We start from the raw sequence: 27,130 nt of genomic DNA, 5'->3' as shown, positions 1-27,130 counted from the left end.
GTCCTGGTTACATGTGCAGGGGGAGCTCTTCCTTAGGAGGGAGAGAGAAATCTCCCAAGGAGGCAAAGATCTTACGGTAAGAGATTGGAAGTAGAAGTGTAAGTGGGGAGAGAGGGGGAGGGGAGAGCGAAGAGAGGAAAAACGGAGCCTTAACAATAGGTGTGCCCAGATCCGGGACAGTCTCGAGGGCGGGGATGCTCCTCCCATCACGTTTCTCACGGGAAGAGGCGGAAATACACGAGATAGCTCGGTCTCACTCCTCGATTCCCTGGTGTTTCATGGGGGGCCTCATGAGAACTCTAAGATTTAGAAGTTCCCACCTTTACCCGCCCGAGACTGTCCACATGGAATTGAGCTTCCATCCCCAACACCTAGACAAGGAAAGGAAGATGTCTTTCCCAATGGTACATTGCCTGAGACCAGGGCAGAGCCCATGTCTAGAAAGCATTTGTATATTTTGAGGGGAAGGAGAAGGTCCCCTGCCCACCAATTATCTTCCTTAACAGAATAATCCCTTTTGGTGGAGGCTTCTCCAAATTAAAATACCCCTGGGTAGAATATGAATATATTATGATGGTACCAGTCACTCACTCTTCAGTATAAGTGACTGGAACATATTCTTCTGACAGACTGACCACCTAAACCATTAGGAATTGGGATTAGACATGCTACCCCCACCCCCAAATAACCACATCCAGTCCAATGTTTTTGCATTTAATGTAGCTAATTTCCAAGGTTATTCCTCTCTTGAATCCATGGTTGGCTCTCTTCTCCACTGCCAGGGGAGCCATTCTTGGACATTTGCTTTCTCTTGAGTCACTGCCTCTGTGTCTGTATATAACTGTATACCCCTGGCAGTGGAGAAGAGAGCCAACCATGGATTCAAGGGAGGAATAACCTTGGAAATTAGCAGTTGAGCTGTGCAGAGGACTTCATGGTGTACTGGAGGCATAAAGTGTGCCTCACTACTATAGCACTCAAAGTTTTGCCCACCTTTCCCACAAATGAATGTGAATTTGTGAGTGAGCCCCAGATATATAAGGAGATTGTTTTATACCTAATGTTCTTACTATGCTGTTTTAATAAATACCTTTGATTTGATCTAATTGTGTCTACTGACTGACTGTTAATGGGAAGCACCCCAGCGGGGGTTCATAAATAAGAAGAGTCAGATCCTGGACTCACAAGGTATCCCAAGAACCTAAGCCACTACTTATCCTTCCTGTGAGGACCCAGTCCTAGAGTTTGAATATATATTGGAGGAGCAACAAGAGGGGATGCTACCAATGAATTATAAATAAACTTCATTGTAGCATCATTCAATCACCCATTTGCAATACTGGCTCTCTGGAACATGATGTCACTTGGTCTAATGGCATAGTAACCCCATGCAAAGGATACATTAGGTAGCTTAAGTCATCTTTGCCCAAGAAGCAATCTGGCTTAGGGTCAAAAGACTGGATTCAAGTCCTTCCTCTGACATTTATTGACTTAATTCAATTCAGTAAACATTTATTAATGCATAGAGAGTTGGCCTGGAAGCCTGGAAGACCAGGGGTTCAATACCTTTGACACATGCTGGCTGTGTGACCCTGGATAAGTGATCCATTCACCTCTCACTGCCCTGGACAACTCTCTAAGACTATAAGTTTCACAACTGATCAGCACAAGTGGAGGGAGTTTGCACACAAAGAGTTCCCTACACTAATAAAAAAGCATAAATTCAGAACAAGAGAAAAATTGCAGAAGACACTGTGTTAGGCACTGGGGACACAAAAATAAAAATGGCAGCCCCTGCTCTCAGAGTTTCTAGTCTTCTGTATGGAGGTGGCATGTGCACAGGCAGCATTGTTTCCAGAAATAGTCCCCAAACTTCACTTACATCTTGAATCTCCCAGATGGCAGCTACCTAAGGTTCAAACTACTCTGTGGGTCTGCACTCTTAAAACTATGACTTACAAGCCCTCACTGGTGTGCTTACCTTTAATAGTCAACCAGAAGGTACATATGCTCAAAGCAAACAAAGACATTTACCAAGATGGAATCATAAGAATAAGTAGCAAAATATTTACCCTATAAACCTGGGGGTACCACCTCCCATAGCTATCCACAGTGTCAGTGGGAAAGTGTAAATACACTTAGAGTATACTAGTAGAAACCATACAGGTGGCCAAGGCAATTCACGCCTCCAGGACTTCAGAGTCCCAAAGTCCTTTCTCCTCTTGAAGTATCCTCTTGTCGCTCCCTGTGGGCACAGCATCTCTCCTGGGTTTCCAAGCCTGTTTCTCTCCAAAGCTCAGCTGCCAGTGGTCAGAACTGGCTCTCTTCTCCACTCACAGAGGTCATACTCCTCAAAACTGTCCCCTGCCTTGGTTCTTGATGGCTCCCTGATGAGTACAATGTCCCCTATGGATGGAGTAGCTCACCTGCAAGATTAAAGTTGGATTAGGGTTGGATAGGAGAAGAAAAGAGAGAAATCTTTTCCCTCTTCAGAGACAAAGAGCAATTCCCTCTCAGGAGCTGGGCTCTTCTTCTATAGGTGACTCTCTGCTCTACTGCCAGGATCATACTTTTGGGAGTTATCTCCAGTCTCTGTTCTGAACAAACTCCTTAGAAAGTGTGACTTGATTCTTAAAAGACCACCAGGGTTGGAACCCATCCTTGACCAGTCAATAGCTAATGACCCTCTCATTGCATCAGCTTTGACTGGAGTACTTCATTCCTTATAAAGGGGTAACACAGGGCAAACTGACCTCTTTTCACTTAAGACCTTAACATCTCATTGTCTCTGTGACTTAATCAGGAAAGGCAGGGGAAGTCATACAGAAAGATGAATTGCCAGGCAAATGGACAGAAAGAAAAGAAAGATTCAGATGAGTCCTGGGGGGAAGAAGAAGAGAGACCACTTTTGGGAGGGCCATGATGGCCTTTGATGTGAAGGAAGCATCTGAGATGAGTGGAACTTGGAAAAAAAGAACAGGGGTAGATTAGAGGGGGGAAGAAGAGTCCATTCCAAGCAAGAGGGATAGTCGGAGCAAAAACATGGAGAAGAGAGGGTACGAGGAAAGGGGAGGGAGACCACAGAGGTCCAATTTATTCGGCTCTCGAAGAGAGATAGATGCATGATTCTTGGAGAAGCATATTGTCAAAGGGTGTGGATTCTAATGCCGAGTTAAATGCTTCGTACCCAGGTGACCATGGACAGTTCCTCACCTCAGTTTACCCATCTTTAAAATGAAAGATTTGGGCTGGATGACCTCTAAGGTCCCAGGATGAGATCTCAGGCAGGTGAGGGCAGATTCGTGCCTAGCACATAGCACTTAATACATGTTCATCGACCAGCTGATCTGGTGTGTGTGAGCTGGACCCCACTCCTTCCTTTCTCAGAAAAGCTTCCTCATCTGTAAAATAGGGACCGTAATGCCTGCCTTATCCATCTAATAATAGGTTGTGAAGCTGTAACGAAATGATAACAAAGGGATGTGTAACCCTTGGGACGGGATAGAAGCATCCTGTGATGACTGCTATTAGTCATTGCTGATTTATTATTTGTGCCGAAGCTTCCTTCCTCAGATCTCCCCCTCCCAATATTCCCCCACCCCAGACCCGGCCCCCACGTGAAGACACAGGAGGAACATATTAGCAGGGGTGAGGAAGGGTGAGCTCCATGGGGCATAAATAACCTCAGACCCAGCAGCCAGGCATGCCGATGTCATTTCCCAGCAGCATGGTCTAGGTCTGGCAGGGCAGAGCTATTGGGAGGGGGCCAGGGATCCCACCGAGACCCCTTCCCTCCCACTTCCATCATCCCTCCTGGTTTCCCTGGGACAAGGAGACCTAGAGCTCATTGGATCAAAGAAAGCTTGGAGGCAATTCTTTGTTTCTCCACTTGGAAGCTCTGGGCACAGACTCAGGCTGCCTCTCCTCTCCATCCTTTGTCTATGCAACTCTCCCCCTTCCTGGGGCTTTGAAGGGAGCTGCAAGTTACAAGCCTCATTCCCTTTCATCGGGACCAGACCAGCTGCCAAAAGGGCCTCTTCCAGCATCCAAGGCCTGGGGAGAGGAGAGGATCAAGGCAGGGGAGGCACCAACCAATGATGCCCAGGGGCTTGGCTACAGCCCGGGGGCTACAAAAATATCAGGCGGTGGAGAATGGGAGAGGGTCAAGGAGAAAGTGATGTGATGGAAAGGCTGATGAATTTGGAGTCAGGGGATCTGAGTTCAAATCCTCAGTCTGACGCTGAGTAAGTCACAGCTTTGGCCTATAAAATAGGGGTTAGACTGGACGGCCTTGGATGTCCTTTCAGATCTCAGAGAGAATCTGGGAGACATTTCCTGGAAATCAAGAAACTCAAAGGTCTCCACCTCCTCCCCACCGCTTAAAAAAAAATCTGAACAGATGCCCGGACCCCTAGTTTCCGGTCTTCATCCTGTTGGGGACTGACTGGGGCCTGTGGATACAGGCTGGCTTTCAAAATAAACGCAGCGACTGTATTAAGAACAATCTGAGTTTACATAGCAATGGTTTGAGGTTTATAGCATCCTTCATTCCTCCCAGCAACCCTGGGAGGTGGGCAGTATGCAAGGCAGCCTTAGGCCCATTTTACAAAAAAGGAAACCGAAAACCCCAAAGAGGCAGGAAAACAGCCTGCCAAGAGCCGCACACACCTGGCCAGCATGGGGACCTGGGATGTGTACTCAGGTGTCCTGACTCCAGGCCCAGGACTCTCCCACTCTTCCAGGCTGTGACTTGGACTCCTGGTCACTCACTGGCTGTGGGACTTTGGACAAGCCTCCTCAACTGTCTGGACCTCAGTTTCCTCATCTATAAACTGGGTCTAATAGTCCTCACATGATCTGCCTCATGTGGGGATGGGAGGATCGAACGGGTATAACTATAAAGTCTTAGAGAAATGCTAAGTTTTCTTCCCCACCCCCACCTGTAATTTCATGGGTGTGGAGAGTTCCCCTGCACACATCGGCAACTCACCTGTAATTGAAAGTCTTAGGAGCCCTGAGAAGATTGAGGGATTCATCTAAGGTCATATCGCCAGTAGGCATCATGGTAACAGAAGAGTATGGGCTGTCTCCAGGTCTCCCACCTCACCTCCGCTTCTGGAAATCCCTGATTTTCTGCAAAATGCCGATCAGTTTTGTAGCTCAGCTAGTTGGCTCAGTGGATAGAATGAGAGAACTAGAATCACAAAGAGCTAAGTTCAAGTCCAGCCTCTGACACTGACTAGGTGTCTGACTCTGGACGGATCACCATCTGCCTCAGTTTCTACAGCTGTCAAGTGGGACAAATATTATTATCTACCTCCCGATATTTTTATGACAATCAAATTCTATAATATCAATAAAGCACTTGGTCCTGGACCTTGCATAGAGTAGGTGCTTAATAATTGCTTATTCCCTTCCCTTCCCTACCTCACACCCAACCTCTGTTAAATAGGCACATTTATGTGTTGGTGGTAGAGCTATGAATTGATACAGTCATTCTGGAAAGCCATTTGGAAATATGCCCCAAAAGTCACCAAACTATGCATATCCTTTGACTCAGTTTGACCTAGACTTCCCAAAGAGATCAAAAAGAGGAAAAGTTCCATCTGGGCAAAAATATGGGAAACTGAGGGGATGCCAATTAGTTGGGGAAGTGTTGAATAAACTGTGGTAAAGGAAGGTGGTGAAATAGAAATGATGAGGGGGATGCTTTCAGAGAAACCTGGTAAGAGCCACATGAACCGATGTTTGTAAATTGAAAAAGAAATCAAATGAAACTTTAACCACTCAGCTCACACATCACCTTCAACATGAAGCCTGTTCTGATTCCCCCAGGAGGGCCCTCCTCCCCAAGTGACATCGTATTCCTTCTGTACACAATGTTAGAGCAAGGCAGGGATGGAGAGCTGGTCTTGAAGCTAGCAAGACTGGCATTCAAACCCTGCCTTCAATACCTACTGGCCATGTGACCCTGGGCTCTTAATGTCTTGGGTAACTCTAAGGCTAAGTTTCAGAGAATCAACTTGTGTGGGTAGAGGTTTCCTTACTTAGGAATTGGCCTATACTCCTGAAATCCCGGTCCATTCCCTATTTCTTTTGTAGCTGCTTACTTCTCTGTTTGTTTAATTTATTCATTCACTTATTCATTTACCTGTTTATTTGCCTACTTATCGATTGATTATTTGTTCATGTATATCACTATCTTCCTCTTCAGAATGAGACTTGAGGGCAGAGACTATTTCACTTTTTATTTTATAACCCTGGCCCCAGGCAGCGTCATTAAGTAGTCTCTTAATGAATGCTTTTTGATTGAATGATTTAAGGGGATAAGAAAAGGAGATGAGCCAGACGGATCCAAACCCAGGTGTGGTGACTCCAAATTCCTTTGCCAATGAAAGACTTGAACTCAGGTCTTCCTAACTCCTAGACTGGTTGTTCATCCGCTCAAGAAGCCATGCTGTTTCTCATTTATTATTAATTAGGTAATTTTTATTTCCATGTCTCTTTACCCCACGGATTCTGAAGAACTGCAATTCTTGGTAACCTGAGAAACATGTGGTTGGCATGAATGGGTCTCAGCTGCTTCAAGAACTGACCTGTATGACTGGGAAAGGTTGGGAAGGGGGACACCTGAGTGCACGGATGCCCATGAAATACTGAAACAAGAATGACTCAATAATCAATCAGTCAACAAGCGCTGACTAAGTACCCACTATGTGCCAAGCACTGTGCTTGGGCTTGTAGACACTAAGGTCCCTGTCCTCATGAAACTGACTTTGTACTGATTGATAAAAACAACCCAAATGGGGAATGCCAAAGATATTATTCCCCTCATTTTACATGTAAAAAAAGTCGGCTCTGGAAGGGATGATTCACGTGCCATCTCCCTGCCCCCTCCAGGCCACCCCTCAGCATCCACCTCCTGCCCCAGAATGGTCATCAGATCACTACTTAAACAGGGTGACAGGCCCTACTCTGCACTGCTGGAACTCTCTCCCCCTGTCCCCACATCCTCCCCCATGCCTGTTGTCTTCTCCATTGAAATGTGTTTAGCACAGTGTTTGGCTTGTAGGAAAAGCTAAATTCCTTGGTAACATTCTTAATTCCTTTTCTTTTTTGGAGTCCCTCACCGGTTATGCATCCAGACCTGTTCATACTCATGCCCTACCAATCACTTCTCTAATGTTCTCAGTGTGATACTACCCATCTTCAATTCTTTGGGGTCCATGGTGCCATACAGAAGCATCGGCAAAATGGTAGTACTTTTCAAAACGGGCATTTCCTTTCCTGGGAAGCTTGTGCCACTAAAGAATTTTTGCAATTTCATAGGGCATGGCATCATTAGTCTCATTTTACAAGTTTTTACAAAATTACTTCCAATTTCTCAAAAGGCAATCCAGCTTCTTCTTTGGCTCTGGGCCCAAATTATCTGTCTGAACTTTCTGTCCCCAATATATATACTGATGGATAAGCTCTCTAGGTAGGATCTTCATCCAAATGCCTGGTATAATCTGCATGACAGACATTCTTCATCCACTTTGTCTTTCCTGTGTAGATGGTCAGACCATATTCCTTTGAATGGTGACAGACTTCTCTTTCAGGAGGTTCTGCAGTATTTCCAGGCCTGATGCCATCAGTACAATGTTGTCCACAGAGTATTTAGGAACCCTCACCATTCACATTCTTTGACCTGAACTATGGCTCTCTTTTATCATAACAGCAAATATCTTTGTTGACCAGATATTTCCCTGTTTTATGCCTCCTCTGAGGTTTATGATCAAAGGGATGGGGAACAGGGTTATCTCTGTAGCTACATCTTCTAAAGGAATTTTGAATGCACTTGAGAGAGCTGGTGGTGTTGACAGAATACTAGTCTTGGAGTTGAAAAGACTCTAATTCAAATCCTGCTTTAAATGCTTACCAGTTGTGGAACCTTGGGGAACCACGTAATCCTTCTGTGCCTTCATTTTCTCTCCCGTGAAATGGGCTCAGTGGCCTCTAAGTCCCTTCCAGCTCAAAATCAATGATCCTATGATGTATGAATGGGAGGCACTTTGTTGTAAAATAGCCTATAAAGGACCATGTGGTTCTACCATGTGAAACGCTTTTTCGTGATCAAAATATGAGGAGAAAGTAAGAAGAGGAAAGAAAGAAAGGAGAAGAAGGAAGAAGAAGGAGGAAGAGGAGGAGAAGATCATCTGAGGATCTCTGAATCTTTCTGTTGATTGTAACAAGAAGGTAAAGAAGTAGTTCTTGGTGGCATCACAGAAGCCTGCTTATTCTGCCCTCCCAAAGGACACTCCTGACCTTGGAGCAGAGAGGAGAGGAGAGGCAGGTGGGAGCTATCAGTGACCCCTTCCTCCTTCCCCTCTCTTTCCCTTCCCCCCTCGCCTCCCTTTCTTTTCCCTCCTCTGCCTCAGGTATTAATGAGGTTCAAGATGTTTTTCATGATTTTGATGTCATCCCCTACCTAGGTTGAAGTCCCAGTTCCATCATCTTTGTGACTTGTTAACTAGAAAACTCCTAGAAAAGCCTCGTGACACCTTTGCCTAAATGTCCGCTACCTCACTGACAGTAAATTATTTAACTTGAAAAGGCTATACAAGCCAAGACTAAAGTGGAGGGACGTAACTTTTTGTTTGCAGGTGATTGTGCACTCAATGCATTCTCTAAAGCTGAAATGCAACAGAGTATTGATCAATTCTCTGCTGCTTGTGCTAATTAGGACCTAACAATTAACACCAAGAAAATACAGGTTCTCCACCAGTCACCACCACTCCTGTCCATACATGGAACCATTCATTACAGCAAATGGAAGGGTTTTGAATGCTATGCATAAGCTCACTTACCTCAGCAGTAGACTTTCCAGGGATGTCCACATTGATGACGGGTTGAAACATGCATTGCCAGAGCTAGCTTAGTGTTTTGGGAGGCTCTGAAGGAAAGCATAGGAGAGAAGAAATATTAGACAGAATACCAAACTGAAGGTCTACAGCCATTGTGCTGACCTCATTTTTATATGCCTGTGAAACATAGACAGTCTACCAGCGCCATGCCAGGAAACTGAATCACTTCCATTTGAACTGTCTGAGGAAGATTCTGAGGATCACCTGCCAGGATAAGGTACCAGACACTGAGGTCCTTGCTCGAACTAAACTACCAAGCATTCAAACTCTACAGCAGAGCACAATTCTGATGGGCTGACCATCAAACGCCAAACTGCCAAATATTTGTTTGCGTAAAAGACTGTTTTACAGAGAACTCACACAGAGCAAATACTCACACGGAGGTCAGAAGAAACGATATAAGGACACTCTCAAGGTCTCTCTGGAGAACTTCAGAATCAATTATGAGACGTTGGAGACACTGGCACAGAACCACCCAGCATCATGAGACCGCATCAAAGAAGGAGCTGTGCTCTGTGAGCAAAGTAGAAGTGTAGTAGCTCAAAAGAAATGTCAGATACACAAATTTAGAGACATCTCCACTCCAAATGTTCATATAAACTATTTGTGCCCACCCTGTGGTAGAGCCTTCTGAGCCCGCATTGGTCTGATGAACCACAATGGATACATTAACCCCAACATAGTGATGCCACTTTGGTCCTCTTCGAGAATGACAGACAATCAACCAACCCACCTCCAACCTCACCATCGAGAGCCTCCTGTTGTCATGCCCCGCCCCCATCTCATTGTCCAATCTGAGATCCTCTTTAGCTTTTACAGCCCATGTACATCCTTCATTCTAAAGTCCTTGCCAACTCTATCACTTTCTGCTCTGAGACCCCACTTCAGAGCTTGCTCTGATGTTCTATGGGAAGTAATGGGAAGGAAGGCATTGAGTGCAGAGTTGGAACACAGTTATGAGCAATCACCATGGTCTTTCTCCTCCAGTACTTACATTCTAAGTACATGGGGGAGCTGGATTTGTTTTCTGTTCTCAGAGGTGAGGATTTGGGGCAGTGGGAAGGAAATAGTATCAGCTTCATGAAGATGGGCCGGGAATGGTGGGCTTGGTCAGGGTCTGGGCTCCTCCCAGCTGCAAACTTAGTGTAGGATAGGTTAGAGATAGTTCCTCCTAGTTGTAACATTCTCTGCTCTAATTAGGGCCCTCCCAGCCCTGACATCCCTTGTTCTGAGGCCCCTCCCAGCTCTGACATCCCCTGTTCTGAGGCCCCTCCCAGTTCTGACTTTCCCTGTTCTGTGGCCCCACCCAGCTCTGACATCCCCTGTTCTGAGGCCCCTCCCAGCTCTGACATCCCCTGTTCTGAGGCCCCTCCCAGTTCTGACTTTCCCTGTTCTGTGGCCCCTCCCAGCTCTGACATCCCCTGTTCTGAGGCCCCTCCCAGCTCTGACTTTCCCTGATATCCCCTATTCTTGGGCCCCTCTCAGTTCTGACATTCTGGGTCCTAAGGACACCTCCACTTCTCTGTTCTAAGATCTCTTCTAGCTCTGACACTGGGATCTGATAAAGCAACAAGGAGAAAGCTGGGATTAGGAACCTTGCTCTCACTCTGGGTGTGTTTGAAGGCAGGCTAAGGATAAAATCCCACAATCAATCAATCAACAACCATTTATTCTGTGCCTGCTGGGTCCAAGGAGCTGGAGGGAAGGACTCAGCTGGGAGGGAAAATATATACATATGAGAAGATAACGAGCCATACAAGGCAATATATGATGAGAGGCTGGAAGAGAGTCTGGAAGTGTGTGTGTGTATGACACACACAAGTATACTCAGACTAAATATAGAAGGCAGTGGGATTGCAGCTGGGCCTCGAAGGATGGGGAAGGTTGAAAGCAAACAGAAAGATAAGGGGAGAAGCATATGGATGATTAGAGGGACAGTTAGCCCGCTCATCCTAGGGTGGAGTGACACACCAGGACTGAATTTAGCCACCTGCTGCTGCTGCTGCCTTCTCGTAATCCCCTGGCTCAGGAAGACCTGAGTTCAAATCCCGTCTCTGAGGTTTACTAACTGTTTGACTCTGATGAAGTCACTTCACTGGTCTGCCTCAGTTTCTTCATCTGCAAAATGGATGTAATAATGGCACCTACCTCCCAGGATTGTTGTGAGCATCGAATGAGATATGTGAAAAGTGCTTTGCAAACCTTAATTCACTACAGAAATGCCATTATTAATATTATTGTCATCACTACTATAATCTGTCCTTAAGGAGGACTTGGGGAGCAGCCAGGAGTGTGTGCATGGAGGGAAGGAGACAACTCCTCCCTCACAACCTTACCTTTGGGGTTTCCAGGGCAGGGAAGGTTCTTCTTTGGGGAACGGGGAGGTGGACAGAGCGCCAGTCAAATTGGCCTCCAGACACACCCTGGACCTGGAGAACTTGGTCTGAATTCCCTACAGTAAGGAAGTCTGGCCTCTGCCCTTTGTCCTTGACAACCCCTTGAGGGAGAAGTCAGTAAAGGACCATAGAACCAAAAGGGACCTCGGAGGTCATTTTAATCCAGCCCCCTCCTTTGACAAAAGAGAGGTCTAGGTATAGGAAAGGACCCTGTGTTTGGAATCAGAGGGCTTGGTAGACTGCAGGGGCATAGTGCAGGAGTGCTAGGCTTGGAGTCGGGTTCAATTCCTGCCTTTCACACTTCCTAGCTGTGTGGTCCTGGGTAAGTCATTTAATCTCTACGTGCCTCAGTTTCCTCCTCTGTAAAATGAGGAAGGGGGTTAGGCTGGATGACCTCTTGTGTCCTTTCTAGCACTAAATCTATCATCCTTTAAACCACTCTGTGCCACAGTTTCCTCATCTGAGGTCCCTACCAGCTCTAGCTCTGGGGTCCAATGACATGGGCTCAGTTCTCAGGTCTGCGGCGATCGTGTCAGCCTCTCGAGGCCTCAGTTTACTCGTCTGCAGCAGGCTTGGGGTTGGAGGAGGGGATTTTTCAGGGTCAGGGTCTGCGAAAGCGCCGAGGTCCATCCCAGCTCTTGGCGTGCCAAAACTGAAAGGTGGAGCAGTCGGGCACCGGGAGCCCGGAGGTCCTTACCTCCTCCAGCCTCAGTTTCCTCCCGTGTAAAACAGGAGGGTGGGGGATGCGTAAGGTGCTTTCCAGCCTCCCGCTCCTCTCCCCGGGGCAGCTCAGGCTCCGCAGCCTCTCTCCGCCGCGGGGGGCCCCCCAGCCTGTGCCATCCCCCCCACCCCCAGGCCCTCGGAGCTCCCCTTCCGGGTTGGGGCGGCGCTGGGGGGCGGGGGGTGGGCAGTGCCGAGGGGGCCGTCCCCCCGGAGCTGCCCGCCCCCTCCGGGCTCCGGGGGGCTGGGAAGATGAAATCGGGCCACGTCCGGGGGAGAGGAAGGGGCTGAGGCAGCGAGCGAGGCCCGGAGCCAGGCGGGCGGCGGAGGGAGCTGGGCAGGAGGGCCGCGGCTCGCTCCAGCATCCCGCGCCCCAGATGCCCCCCGCGCGGGCAGCAGCAGCTGGCACGGGCACCATGAGGAGGGGGCGGCAGCCGCCGGCCTCGGGTGCAGTCGTCCGGGGCTGGGCGCTGCTCTGCCTCTGCGCCCTGCTCCCCGGGGGCCACGGCACCTCTTGGAGCTTCGGGGGAGCCGCCCAGGTCTCCCGCCGCAGGTAAAGCCGCCCCCCACCCTTTCCTTCCCCGGAGGGAGAGCTCGGAGACCCCACTCACCCCACTGTCCCAGGGCTGGAGCGTGAGAACGGAAGGAGCCCCAGGCGGGGAGAGGCGGAGGCAGGGCAGGACCCCCCAAAGAAAACAACGGGGTTCCTCACCAATGGCGGGGCTCTCAAAGTGGGGATCATCCAGCCTACCCCCCAAAAAACCCAATCCCCAGACTCAGACTTGTGGCTGAATTGAGAGATCCCCAGCCTTACTTTCTGCCCCTCTGGGGAAAAGAAAGGACCTCCCCTCCCCCAGCTAAGTGGGAAGGAAATTGATGCTCCAGCAGTGAGGGGGTTAAAGGGACCCTACTTGTCACACAAGCCCTGTGGGTGACGGCCCTCTACACACCCCCAGACTCCCACTGTGCGTTCGAATGGTGGGACTGGAGAGAAGGGAATTAGGCGGGTGTCTTAGGGGGAAGGTGACTTCCCCCATCCTGAGATGCAGACGGACACCCGCCGGAGCTGAAATGGGTCTGTTCCCCTGGAAGGGGAAGGGAAGAGGGGCTGCTAGGGCCCCTGCACCGTGGGAAATGTCTGGTGGTGACCTCCTCACGAGGCCACCTCCCCTGGGTTCTATCGGCTCCCTCCCACCTTCCCTTAGTGCCCTCCTCCCCCGGGGTTTGCTATTATTTTAAACCTTGGACAGAGGGATTTCTTCCCCAGAGAAGTGGAAACAGGACCAGAGGTCATAGGTCATTAGAGCTTAGCCAGGACCTCAGAGATATCTAGTTCCCCACCCCACCCCACCCCACCCCCCTGTTTCTTCAGTTGAGGAGAATGAGGCTGGGCCCAGGGACAACGTTTGGCAGATGCTGGAACCAAAACCTTAGCAGAAGCCCCCTCTCCTCCCATCCATTCAGGACTGTGAGCCACCTGAGGAGGGGATGGGAGACCCTCTGTGCTTCCGGGGAAAAGTTGGGGGGAGATAGATCAAGAGCCTTCCCTGACTGCCAGAATCATGCTCCCCCCTCCCCAGTCCCTGCTTTCTTTTTCTTTTGGGGGGATCTGTGACTAGGCTATATTTCTGAGCTGCCCACCTGGGCTCCAGCCTCTACCCCTGATTCGACTGGGATTATAGATTTAGAAATAGAAGAGACAATTAGAGGCCAGTTAGTCCAAGCCTCTCATTTTAGACAGAGGGACACTCCCTTCCAGAAAAGCTGGCTGATTTGCCCAGGGTTCCACCAGACATTCATGATCAGAATTTGAACCTGGGTCCCCTGACTCCCCATCCAGGGTATTTATCATTGCACAGTACAGCCTCTCAGTGCACATCTGTACTTTTAAATATGTGTGTGGAAGTGTTAAAAAAAATTACTAACATGTCCATGTATGAAGATGTTAAAAAAAAAACAAAACCTGTCATACTGGAAGCCACTATAACTCTATGGGCTACAGCTCGGTCATGAGGGACTCTCTTTATTGTAAGAGTCAGCATGGGTTAGCAAATAGAAATAATGAATATACGTGGACAAGAGCAGTGTGGAGCAGAGGATGGGAGGACTGGAGTGAGGAAGACCTGGGTTCTGGAGCACTCTGTCTTTGGGACCCTGGACAAGTAGGTCACTTAACCAGGCAACTGTGTAAGGCTACAAGGTGTTGCTCTCCTTGGGTAGAGGGATTTTCCTCACTGGGAGGTCCCTCCCTCTACCAGTGGGAGTGGCAGGTTCAGCCCCACCCTCCCTCCCCCCAATAAAAAGCATAGTACATACAAATGACTAATAAAATGTTTATGGAATCAAGTACAGTCCTACCCCTGATTGAATGTCCCTTCCCATCTCCAGGTCTTAGTTTCCTTTTTTTGTAAAACAGCTGGACTCAATGAGACCCAAGGTTTCTCTCAGTTCTAAATGGTTCCACAGTCACAGAAATCTTACATCCTCTACAAAGCCCTCTGAGCATGGGACTGAGCCCGGGTTCTCAGAGGTCAGACAGTGAGACAAGCTGGTACAGAAGAGAGCTCTGGCTCTCCACTTAGAGGACCAGGCCTCTGGAAAATCCAGATGACCTTGGGCATGCCCCTGCACCTCCTTGAGCCTTAGTTTCCTCATCTGTAAAATAAATCGATTGAACTTGCTAGCCTGTGATGTCCTGCCAGGTCTGGTTCTGGGACTTTATGGGGAAAGGCACATAAGAGCATTAAATATGCCGTGAGCAGGGACTCTGGGAAAAAAGCAATTCCCACAAGTCTGAGTCAATACTCAGGGTGCAGGAGAGACATCTAAGAATCCCAGATGCCTCCTAGGAACCACACTTTTCCCATGCTGATGGTGGGACTGAATGGGGAGGTGAGACCAGATGACCCCAAATTCAAAGCTCTGTCTCTCTGGGTCCTCAGGGGAGCCAGGGGATCCTCAGCCCATAAGGCCCCCTGGGAACTGGTATCTTATCTTTTGTAGAATCTTTGTCAGCCAGGATTCCAACTTGAATCCAGCCCAAGAGGTCCTGGCTTCTCAGGAGATTCTAGTTTCAGAGCAGAAAGGGACCTTAGAAATTATTGAGATTTCACCTCTTATTTTACAGATGAGGAAACTGAGGAGTAAGTGGTAAGGCCAGGATTTGAATCCGGGTCTTTTGAATGACAGAACCAGGTCACTTTCCATAGAGCCCAGGCTGATCTTGGAAGAGGCCACTAGACTCAACTGAGACATTCTCTGAGATGTAGTTGGAGTTTATCAGAGCTGGGACCACCTTTCATGTCTTTTGGCCCAACCTCTGTGCTCCTTTTCCCAAGGAAGCCTGATGTGAGAGGACGGGGCAGTCCTTCCTGGCCCTGTGGCCGGGAGAAAGCGGGGAAAGATAATCTCTCAGCGATCTTTGGCCCTGTTTCTTTATCCCCAGGGTCTCTATGCCTCTCACCTGCTCTCCCCTCTCAAGGGGCCCCTTATAGCCGCCTAGACAATGAGGCTGACCCTCCTCCCGGCTTTTTCATCCCCTAGTCAAAGAGTCCGGCCCTGGCCCTCCCACCCCCCACAGATTCTATTTTCTTCTCCCTTTCAAAGGAACGCCTTTCCCTTGCAAACAGGCAGGGGCCCCCTCCTCAAGATCTGTTAGAGACGGAGGGGAGTAGGGAGGAGGAATGAGTGATCATGGGAAGGGGAAGGGTATGTAGGACCGAGGCCCTGGGGTTGCTCTCCACCCCATGTGGTGTGAGGGGGACATAAGGCCTCCTCCTAGTTGATGCTGAGAACATGGGCAATGGTTACACTTCAGAGCTGGAAAGACCGTCAAGGGCATCTCGTTCCACCTCCACCTCTTTTCACAGAGGAGCAAACGATGGCCAAGTGGAGGAAAATGAATTGACCAAGGTCACCCAGCGAGTGACCTGGTCATCCACTCAGAGCCAAGACTCAAATCCAGGATGTTGGCATATAAATAAGGGCTGAAAGGGACCTCTGAGGTTATCTAGTTCTTACCGATAGACTGAAGTCCACAGTCATAACATGACTCAAATGATTTCCAGTGGAGTCAGAAGAGCTACCTCTGACACTTCCTAGTGTGTGACCCTGGGCAAATAACTCGCTGCCTCAGTTTCCTCAGTTCTAAAATGATTTTATGGCCTGTAAGGTCACCCCCGGTTACTGGGTCTATGGTTCTGCGTGGTTTGGGAATATTTTTAAAGCTATATCGCATAACCTTTCAGCTTCCAGAGTCCTTTTTTCACAATAGCCTCTCCAATAGGAATGTATCTGGGGGAAAAATAGTGGGTGGTAAGAGAGAATTAATCATTCCACAGATATCTGGGTGTTTTGCTCAATTTGGGGAAATGGTTTTGTGGGGGTCAAGCTGCCAGCCTGGAGCCAGGCAGTCCCACTTCTAGACCCATTGCTTACTTACCCCTGAGTCACTTTGGTCTTTGACTGAAAAAATGGGCTCAGCCAGACTGGAGTTTACATCTTTTTTCTGATACCGATGTTGGGCAAGTGACTTAACTTCTCCTGCCCTCAGTTTCCTCCACTATAAAATAGGGTCACACCTATGCACTGAACTGGTATGAAGCTAAAATGAAATAAAGCTCCACTAAAAATACCAGCTATTTTATTTTACATGTCGGGAAACTGAGGCTTGGGGGGAAAGTGCTTTGGCTAAGGTCACCTAGCTAGTAAGTGACAGAAGGAGGATTTGAACTCAGGTCTCTTGAGTTCCAGCTCAGTGCTCTTTTCATTCTGAGGTCTCCCGGGGGTGTTGTGAGGATCACGTGGGATAAAAATTGGTAGACCACTAACCTGTGGCCAGCGTGGTAGAAACATTAGCTATCATTATTCTTATTTTCAGTCCCTTCACTCCCTCTCAGTCAGCTTCCTTTTCTGGAAAAAAGCTTGAATTTCAGTCATTCACTGTCAGAGGCTGGCATTTCTAGGCTGGCACATTCGGAGGAATGGCCTATCATCCCCTCCTTCCACCTCCAGACGAGCTGTCTGAGGCCCTCCTTTCTAAATGGAGAGAGAAGCATGGGGTCCTCACCTCCACCTCCCCCCATCTTCCGGCCCCTCCCACGCCCATCCCAGGGCCCCCAAGATAAGGGGCATAAAAGAGGCTTTGTACAAGGGGAGAGGGGAGCCTGGGAGCAGCTCCAGCAGCCCAGAGGGGCCATGCCCCCTGCCCCAGGAGTATGCAGGGAATGTGAGAGCCATATCGGTAGGTCCCAGCCCAAGAGCGCCAGGTCCCCTGTGGGCAGAACCAGAATGAATGCCAGTGGGAGGTGAGAAGCTGAGAAGTCGATCCCTTCCTACCCATGACCCCTGCACGTTTGACCAGCTGCAGTCTTGTTAAAGTGCCCACTCATGCCTTCCAACACCAGCCTCTGAAGGACCTTCTGTCATCCTGGGCAGAAATGCCCATGGAGATTTCTGGGTGGAAGGAACCTCAGAAAGCATCCCATCCGACCCGAACCCTCAACTATCTGTGCCCTGAGGTGAGAGACAAGTGGGCATCGGGCTTCTGTTGGAGAAGAAAAGGAGACAGCATCTCCGGCCTTTGGAGGCAGGCTGCCTCCCTTTGGAACAAGCTGTCATTGTTATCGAGGTTTTCCTTAGACGTCAGGCCTAAACCTGCCTCTTTCCCATTTCTGCCTATTAATGGGACTGATGAGTCTAGAACAAAGCTCATTCTTCTGCCCTCCAAAGAGCTGGAAAGAGCAAATGTGTCCCCCTCCCTCCAAATCTCCTCCCTCTCCAGGCTAAAGGATCATTTACCAGATCTTTGGGGGGCCCATGGACATCCTAGTGTGCTAGGGTAGAAATGGGGGATTTGGAGTAAGAAAACATGATTCAAATCCCACCTTTGTCATGTACTACCTGGGTGACTTTGGCCAAGTCATTTCCCTTCCCTGGACCTCAGTCTCCCCATATGTAAAATGAGGGAGTTTGACCTCTGAGGTCCCTTCCATCTCTAAACCCATTAAAATGGGATTCCTCTGATATCTTCCCTGAAATGTGGCTCCCCTTCCTGAACGCAGAACTCTAGGGGTGGTCTGCCTGGAGGAGAGGACCATAGTACTCTCCCCATTCTCACTCAGGACATTCTCTCATCCAGGACCTCACCTAGGACCATACCTCCAAAAGTGCACTAAGTTTTTTGACTGTCATTTGTGAACTCCTGGGTCCTCACCAAAACCCTTTGAGGGAGGGCAGGGTGATTAACCCCATTTGAGACAAGAGGAACACTGGAGGTTAGAGAGGTTAATTTGCCCAGCCTGCATGGGGGCATTTTAGGTTTCCTGATGTAGCCTGGCATGTGGGAAATCTTCATTCTTCCCTGGGGGCCTCTGGGAACTGGGGAAGGAGTCAGACCCAGAGAGAGGTTTTCCTGTGCCACCCGGAAGGGTAGGTTGCTGCCACCCAGCACATTTTTGCTAGCTGGGACACTGGCAGTGGTCAGGCCCTGAGGATCCAGCCTGTGACTCTACTTACACATTAGCTGTGTGACCCTGGGCAAGTCACTCCTCAGCCTAAGACTTGGGCTACGTGCTTTCTGAGCGGGGCTGATTCTGGCAACCTTGACTCTGAGTTAACCTAGAATAGAAGTAAAATGATACCTGGACTTCCTGTGTCTTCCCAGCTGTGTGATCTTAAGCAAATTCCTCAGCTTCTCTGGACCTGTGCCCTGCTCTGTAAAATAAGGGTTTGGACTAAGTGACCTCTCTGGTCTGTTCTGCCTCTAAATCTAACTGCCTGTCAATGAGCAGAGTGGGTTTGTCCCCCCACTCCTCCAAGTTTGAGCTCAGCTTCTCCATCTCTCCCCTCTTTCTCATTTTGGCCCCCAGCCCCGTTGGCTGCCTCCCTCTGCTCTTAGCTCATATCGATGTTCCAGATCTCAGCCCTGGGCCAGATCTCTGTTGGGATCCCATTCCCAAGGGTCCCAGGAGAGACAGGTCTTTTCTTGCCAAAATCCCATGTGCTACTCATTCCAGGGGAGGAGGGCAGGAGACCTGCCAGGTGGCATGTGGATACCAGGCCAACTGGTCCTTCTGGTCTTATCAGCCACCATTGCTAGCCTCTGGTATATGAGCGAGAGCTGAGGCCCTGAGAAAGGGGCTAAGACTGGCTCTGCCACCCTCCTCTGGCCCAATCCTAGTCCCCCTCTGCCTTGTTGCAGAGGAATCTCCTGCCTGCTTCCCATCTCCAAGGGGGGCAAAATGCCCTGGCCCATCCCCAAAGGCTTGTACTGTGTTCATAGGGCAGTTCAACTCAGCAAGCCTCTCTGCAACACTACTTCACTTGGAGTCCCCCTAAATCCCTGCACCGGCCCAGCTCAAGGGAGCGATAGGTGATACCAAGGTGCCCAGATGGGATGATCATCTCCAACCCACTGACATCAAAAGATTCAGGGAAAGACCAACTCAGCCTCCCAACTCTGGGTGGGAAGCAGATGCTGTTCCATGGACAGGATGTCTAGAAACATCTGGGCCCCACCCACCACCACCGCTGTGACCTCAGCACATCTGTTCATATCAGCTCTCTGCTCCCAAGGCAGGCTGAGGTGGGGTAGGGGGATTCTCTCCCCAGATCCTCACATCAAGCGGGGAGGGGGTGCGATAATTCACAGGGAGGAAGGTACTTCATATCCTGGCCTTAAAACCACCTCCCTGCTGAACCTTGGGCAGGCAATTCCCTTAACCTCTCTGGGCTTCAGTGTTCTCATTTATAAAATAAAGGGGTAGGATAAGCTGGTCCTCTGAGGTCCCTTCCAGTCCTAAATCTATGAACTTTGGGGCATCTGGTCCAGGGGCTCAACTTGTTGTAGGTCAGGGACCCCTGTAGCAGCCTGCAGAAACCTAGGAACCCCACCTTCTAAAAAGTTTCCGAGGTCAGAAATAAACATCCTGGCCCCCACACTTCCTGGCAGGGAAGGTAGATGGCATCAGGCACCAACCTGGGGACTTTGATGGCCTGTGCCCTACGCCAGGCTCTCTCTGGGGCATGAACTAACATGGTTTCCCTAGGTATCTGTTGTGTGCCCTTAAGGCATCATGTGGGATCTGAGCCAGACCTCCTTGGGCCTCAGTTTTCTTCTCTGTAAAATGGGGAGATTGGGCTTGCTGATTTCTGAAGCTGCTCTCAGGTCTAGTTCTCTGGTCCTAAGTATAACAGGGATTCCTGCTCTGCAGAAGCTCATGGTCTAGTTGGGGAGCTAATAGTGGCGATTAATGAGTAATTAATGATTACTTCCTGAGTACTTATTAAGTTCCAGGCCCTGTGCTGGGTGTTGGGGATACAAAGTCAAAAATAAAATATTGTCTGCAGGAAGTTTACCATCTACAGGGGGGGAATACCAGGAACACATAGGAGTAAATGCAGATATCTACCAAGTAATGTGCAAAATGTACAAAATACACATATCCATTAAAGTAATGGGGCAACTAGGTGGCACCATAGTGGATAGAGCATTGGGCCTGGAGTCAAGAAGACCTGAGTTCAAATCCAGCCTCAGATACTTACTAGCCGTGTAACCCTGGGCAAGTCACAATTTCTGCTTGCTTCCTTAGTTTCCTTAGTTCTAAAATGGGGGTTATAACAGCACCTAATCCCCCAGGATCATGGTGAGGATCAAAGAGATAACATTTGTAACGAGCTTAACACAATTGGCCCCTGATCAACACTTCCTTTCTTCAAGGTCACTTTAGCATCTGTGATCCTTGTGTGCCCTCTCCACTCCTTGCTGTTTCTCCTATGCCACTTGCCATCTCCCATCTCCATGCCTTTGTCCTGCCTGCCCCCTCCCCAAGCCTGGAATGTCATCCCTCTTGTCCAACTCTTGCAATCCCTGGTTTCCTTTGGTACTCAACTGAAGTGCCGCCTGCCTCAGTGAATGAATGAATGGAAAACTATTTGTTAAGTACTTTTTATGTCCAAGCCCTCTACTAAGGCCTGGAGATACACATACAAAAAGCAGACAGCCCTTATCTACGCTCCAGGCCCTTCTCGGTCCCCCAGCTGCTAGGGCCTCCATTCCCCAAACCTCCTTGTATGGACTGTGCATCTTGTTTTACCTGGTAAAGCAAAAGCTTCTTGAGGGCAGGTTACTGTTTCAGGAAAGGCTTTTTGCAGTTGTATTCCCAGTGCCCAACTACTTAGCACAGTGCTTGGCACATAGTAGGTACTTAATAAATTCTCATTCCCTGATTACTTGGTTCAGGAGAAGGCAACACATGTTAATAACTGAGTCCCAGAGTGCACTAGAAGGGTGGTAGTTCAGAGATTGTTATCTCTCTTGAAGGTAGGGAAACTGAGGCCCAGTTGGCCTCCATCCCCAGCTGGTAAATGTCTGAATAGAGGTTTGCACTCTATTGTCCCTCTTGGCCCCTGTGATACTGCCAGTTGAATTGTCGTGTTATCCTGGGTGAAACCCTCTGGAATTGGGGCAGCACCAAAATGGGAGTGTCACAAGACCCGAGTTCAGATCCCATCTCTGATCCTCCCTCTCTGTGCAGGACCTTGAAAAATGACTGAAGTTTTTCAGTCCTTAGTTTCCTCATCTGTCACATGAAGGGAGTGAGTTAGACCACCTGAGGCCCCCCCACCAGCTCTGGATCTTACGAGGCTCCCCACCCCCACCCCAGCCCAGAGATCCACTCCCAGTGTCTGCCTCCCAGCCACTCTAGTCTCCAGGAGGGCAGTGTGTTGGAAATCTCTGGTCAGAGGGGCTGGGCTGTGCTATGCTCCCAAACAGGAGATCTCAAAGAAATCCTGGTTCACCAGAAAATAAACAAGGAAGCCGCAGGCCTGGGCGGCACACTGGGTATGATTTTAATTACAGAAGAAAAGATGGGAGAAATGTTTTCTCCTCCCCTCTGGAAAAGAGAGAACATGCCACAGTGGAAATTCTGAAGAGACATACACACCCACTGAGCCAGCAACTTGAGAGAGAGTGTGTGTGAGAGCATGTGTAAGTGTATATAAATGTGTGTGTGTGTATGCACTTTCACACCTGAGAATGGGACCAGGAGGTATGTACCATGCACAAGTGTAAGCTGCCATGCACATGAATGAGTCTGGGGTGTGCATGGGATGGCATCCATGGATACATGGGTGGTGTCATCTAAGAGAACAATGAGCCAAACCAGAAGACTCCTGCCTATGAACTCTCTGTGTGACCTTGGGCAAGTACCTTCCTTTGACTGGGCGCCAGGTTTTTCCCATCTATAAAATGAGGAAGCTTGACCAGACCCATTTCTTTTTCTTTATTATTTAATTTTTTATTGTGACCTTAAAGACCAAAAAGAAAGAGAATATTTCCATATACACAGCAGAACATAAAAAGGGAATGGCGCATGAAACAGAATCTCCGGTCCCCATTCCACACACTCACTACTTTCCAAAGGGTCCTGCTTGTTTGTGTGTCGTTCTGAAACTTTTTCTTCCCTTCTGTGGATTTCTAAGAATGGTTCCGTGGAGTTAATACTCTTTCTGTTTCTGTCTCTCTGTCTCTCTCTGTCTCTGTCTCTCCCTCCCTCTCTCTCTTTTGGTATCATTGTTGTCAACTTCCCCTCAACCTCCTCTATTAAAAACTAAGGGAAAGAAGGAGGAAAACCCCTTGGAACTGACAAGGTATGTCTCATTCCACCCCGAGTCTATCGACTGTCTGTCAAACCTGCTTCATCATGGGTCCTCTGGAGATGAGGTTCATTATTGCGTTGTTCAGAGTCCTTAAGTCTTTCAAAGTTGTTTTTCTTTGTAATTTTGTTGTCTTTGAACACACTGCCCTCCTGCTTCTACTCCTTCCACTCTGCATCAATTCACACTCCCCAGGGCTCTCTGCCGTCGCCTCCCATCGAGTCTTAGGGTGCAATAATATTCCATTGCATTCCTATGTCACAATTTGCTCAGCCATTCCCCAGAGGACGGACACTCCCTTAGATTCGAGTTCTTTGCTTTTCCCTTTTTGCGCCTCTTAATCCTTGCTTCAAGACCAGGAACTTTTATTTTATTCTTATTTTATTTTACTCTCCCCCTTAAACTCCCTTCTCCATCCTTGATTGCTTCTTTGTTGAGTTGGTTGTATTTCTGAACCCAACTATATGTGCACATGGGCATTCAGCCTTCCTTTGCCTGTTTCAGATAAGAATGAGATTCATCTGATGCCTACTCCCTCCATCCCTTCCCCCATGTTTGTACATTCTCACATGCCTCAATTATGAAAAATAGCTAATTCCACCTTTCTTCCATTCTACACAAGAGTATCCTTTTACTCTCCCTTTCTGTTCTCCTCTTAAAACCTCAAAACAGAACCAATTTATCCCCAGGTTCTCTGTTTTCTTACTAACTCCCTCAATACCCTTTGAAGACCCCAAAGTTCTGAAGGGACACTTTTCTTTTTTCTCAGCAAGACTTATTAGACTTGTGAGCACTGTAATACCATACAACCCTTTCCAATTACTCAAATAAATTTGCCTTTCTAGATTTCTCTTAATTCCTACATTTGTGTTTCAAAGTTTCTATGTAGTTCTGGTCTTTTCATTAAAAAGAATTGAAAGTCTTCTATTCCACTAAAGATCCAGTTTCTCCCTATAAGACTATACTCAGCTTTACAGGATAAGTTAATCTTGGTTGTAAGCCTATATTTATAATATATGTTTACATATTTCTGGAATACTGCATTCCAAGATCTCCTCTCTTTTGAAGTACAAGTTGCCAGCTCTTATGTGATCCTGTCCATAGGTCCTGGATACTTGAATTACTTCTTTATGGATCCTTGTAGCATTTTTTTTCTTTGCTGTAGGAGCTCTAGAGTTTGACTCACATTCTTGTGACGTTTTCTTTAGAGAATTCTTCAGGAGGTGGTTCTAAATAGATTTGCGTGGTTTTCACTTAATATTTCTTGAAGTAGAGCTTCCAGTCTTTTTTAAAAACTTAGATTTTTAGGGACTCTGATGATCCTCAAATTATCTCTCCTGGACCTTGTTTTTAGGGTCAATTACAGTTCATATCTAACATTTTTTTCTGTTTTTTTCCAACGTTTTGATTTCATTCTAATATTTCTGGCTGTCTCATGGAATCACTGATTTCTTTTCAGTTTATTCTATTTTACGTTTACTTGGGAAATGTTTACAACTAATTCTTCTGAACTGTTTCTTCTCCTTCCAGATCTTCACTTCATAACTTGTATTTCATTTTTTTATCCCTTGTTCATTTCTTCTAGGTATTCATGTTTTCCTTGTGGAATATCCCTTATTTTTTTCTCCTTTGAGTCTTTGCTTGTAGTTGTTAATGAAGTTGTTGTTCAGTTGTTTTTTAGTCATGTCCAACTCTTCATGACTCCATTTGGGGTTTTACTAGTAAGGATACCAGAATTGTTTGCCCTTTCCTTCTCCAGCACATTTTACAGATGAGGAAACTGAGGCAAGTGGGATTCAGTGACTTGTTCAGGGTCACACAGCTAGTAAGCCTGAGGCCAAATTTGAACTCAGGAAGATGAGTCTTCCTGAGTCCAGGCCCAGCACTATATCTACTGTGCCTCCTAGATGCCCTATCGGGATCTCCAGCTCTTCAAAATTTTGCCACTGGTCAGTGTTTTCTTTGGCTCACTCATATCTCCAGTTTCAGTCCCTAACTGGGACTTGATAACAGAGCCCCAGGCTCTGCCCTCTGTTGTGCCTTGAGGTGGAGGGATGGGCCCTGCTTGGTCTTTAACCTGGGCCTCCTGGCTCTCTCTGACCTTCATTTCAAGGGTTAGACTTCTTTGAGTCTTTGAGGTTCAGAGGTCTGTGTCATCAAGGCTTCTCTGATGTCCCAAGACAGTGTGCTAGGGACCCTCGCTCCCCTGGGCCTCAACTGAAAGGGTCTGAGAGCTGCCACCCTGCTGGAGACCCAGTCATTGCCACTTAGTGAAGGTTCCAAGGTCCCCCATTTTTTGGGGTTTTCTCAGGAGACCTTCAGCTCCTTGGGAAAGAAAACCTTGCAGTCTCCAAGTGTCTCAGACCCACTGGTTTATTTGCATGAGCTGACTTAGCTGGCTTCAGTAGTGGCCCCACTTCCTAGTGCCCGTGGGCCTAGGAAGAACTTTGTGTATAATTCTGAGGTGGCGCATGCTATTAGCTCCACACTTTCTTTGGATTTCTTGATCATTATTTGACGTTGCACAAATTTCAGGGTTTTGCTGGAGACGGTCATGGCCAGAAATCCACGGTGATTGTTAGGGTTCTCAGTTCTGACATTCTCCATTCTAAGGCCCCTGCCAGCTCAGACATTCCAAAATCTCTGACTTCCCCGGGCCTTGCCCCCGGGTCCCCCAACTCCTTATTACAGTGATAACTTCTCTCATTTTTTCCATATTCTTTTCAAAACTTTTTCAAGTCTCTTTCCTCCCATCCAATCCTCATAATAACCTTTTGAAGGAAAGGTGTACTCATTCCTATGTCACTGATAAGGTCTAGAACAGGGCAGTGACTTTCTCCAAGGCAACCTGGGTGGTCAGTGGGTGCCACTGGACCCTAGGCCAGTGTGGCCCTGTCCATGTTTCACCCAACCACTTCCCCAGACTGGGGCAGGACTGAGGGCTCCCCTCCCAATGACCAACTGAGCGTCTGTGTCCTGAGAAGCTGTATCAGGACATTCCTAGTGCTCAGTGAACCTCAACCTTCTCTGAGTCAGGGGGCCCTGCCCTGAGCCTCCCATTTGGTCCAGTCCATCTGGCTTTCATGAGAGCTAGGACCTTACTCTGGTAAGTAGGGAGTAGAGAGAAGGCTGCTGGCCAGGGAACGTGGGCCTCTGCACATCCAGGGCACTCTGGGGATCTGTGTATTGTCCTCTCTAGGAGATTCTAATTCTGGCCTCAAGGGATTATGGGAATCCAAGCCAAACTCAGACAATCAAAAGCCCACATGAGATGGGGGAAGGGACCAGGCATTCCCATGCCATCATCGCAAGAGCATAAAGGGATTGGAGGTGGCCATAGTGGTGAATGGAGCATGGACTCTGCAGAGACACTGGGACTTGGGGCTGGGGGTGGGGGACAGGCAACAGGACCTGATGTTTCTTCTGTGATCTGTTTTTCAGAAACTGGTGCTCATACATAGTGACCAGGACTGTTTCCTGCCACATCCAGAATGGCACCTACCTTCAAAGAGTCCTGCAGAGCTGCCGGTGGCCCATGAGCTGCCCTGGGAACACGTAAGAGAAACAGGGATCTCTGGATCTTGGATCTTGAGCCCCAAAGAGTCACTGTCTCACAGCTCCACCTCACCCAGCAAACATTCACTCATCTCTGGCTTGGTGCATGTTGGACAGACCTGGGCAGTAGGGATGAGGAGTGTCCCCTGGCTTAGCATAGACAGAGACCTCTGACCGCATCCTCCCCATCATCCTCCTGGTCACCCAGGCTCACCACCTAGTGTCCTCCTGAGTGCCTCTCTGTCTCTCACTCCCCTCCACTCCATATCCAATCTGTGCTCAAGGCCTGGCCATTTCACCTTCAAAAATACCCTCCAATATTCATTCATTCATAGCATGGTACATTCCGTTATTCGGTCATAGAAGGTACATTTATCCACAAGGAAATAGACACCTTCAGCGGGTCAGTCAGGGCATTCACTGTCAAGAAGTATTTGATCAACCACTGCTGTTCCTGCAATGCCGTCGCAGGCACTGGCAGGGAAATGGATGATCCCTGTCCTCAGGACACTTCCAATCTCTTTGGTCAAGTGATGTGCGTGCCTGAAAAGATCCAGTAGACACTTAGTACATGTTTAGTGACTAAATGATTATTACAAGTTAAAAAACGATTGGAGGAAGGAAGAAGACAGAATATGAGCTCTGAAGGTCAGGGACTGTCTTGTGTTCGTATGTCCAGTGTCTAGCACGTGGCAAGCGGGAAAGAAATGTTTGTTGAGATACTAATATAATAACAGTAAGACATTTCTTTGTTTTCTATAGTCTGATAACGTATACAGTATACTGTTGAATATGATAGTTGTATATACTGTCTTAGACAGTCTTACCAGAGGAATCTACTTCTATAGGTATACACAGTGAGCATAAAAATTCTCTCCCTTGATTTCAGTTCTC

General features: G+C 48.2%; 1 protein-coding gene and 1 long non-coding RNA gene across 9 annotated transcripts in view; one reads left to right on the top strand and one right to left on the bottom strand.

Annotated features, from left to right (window-relative positions):
* Positions 1–904: 904 nt before the first annotated feature.
* Positions 905–12,091, bottom strand: LOC140499074 (uncharacterized). Of its 2 annotated transcripts, none has more exons than XR_011965260.1 (5): positions 12,000–12,091; positions 9,284–9,419; positions 8,850–8,935; positions 4,991–5,133; positions 905–2,426 (listed from the first exon to the last, which is right to left on the bottom strand). It is a non-coding gene; the product is annotated as an uncharacterized lncRNA (long non-coding RNA). The 2 variants fall into 2 exon arrangements; XR_011965259.1 differs by lacking the exon at positions 12,000–12,091 and adding an exon at positions 9,901–10,167.
* Positions 12,031–27,130, top strand: part of EMID1 (EMI domain containing 1) — a 55,881-nt gene continuing 40,781 nt past the window's right edge. For all 7 annotated transcript variants that reach the window (XR_011965258.1, XR_011965257.1, XM_072600053.1 and 4 more), the window contains exons 1-2: positions 12,031–12,575; positions 26,123–26,236. Coding sequence is in view for 5 of the 7 variants with exons in the window: in XM_072600053.1 (XP_072456154.1) it covers positions 12,046–12,575; positions 26,123–26,236 (644 nt within the window). In the remaining 2 variants the exon portion in view is untranslated. The remainder of the gene's footprint in view (positions 12,576–26,122; positions 26,237–27,130) is intronic.

Source organism: Notamacropus eugenii, chromosome 4 (genome assembly GCF_028372415.1).
Source record: "Notamacropus eugenii isolate mMacEug1 chromosome 4, mMacEug1.pri_v2, whole genome shotgun sequence".
In the NCBI taxonomy this organism is placed as follows: domain Eukaryota; kingdom Metazoa; phylum Chordata; class Mammalia; order Diprotodontia; family Macropodidae; genus Notamacropus; species Notamacropus eugenii.
Note: the sequence above shows the minus strand (reverse complement) of the source record. Positions and strands in the feature narration are given on the sequence as shown.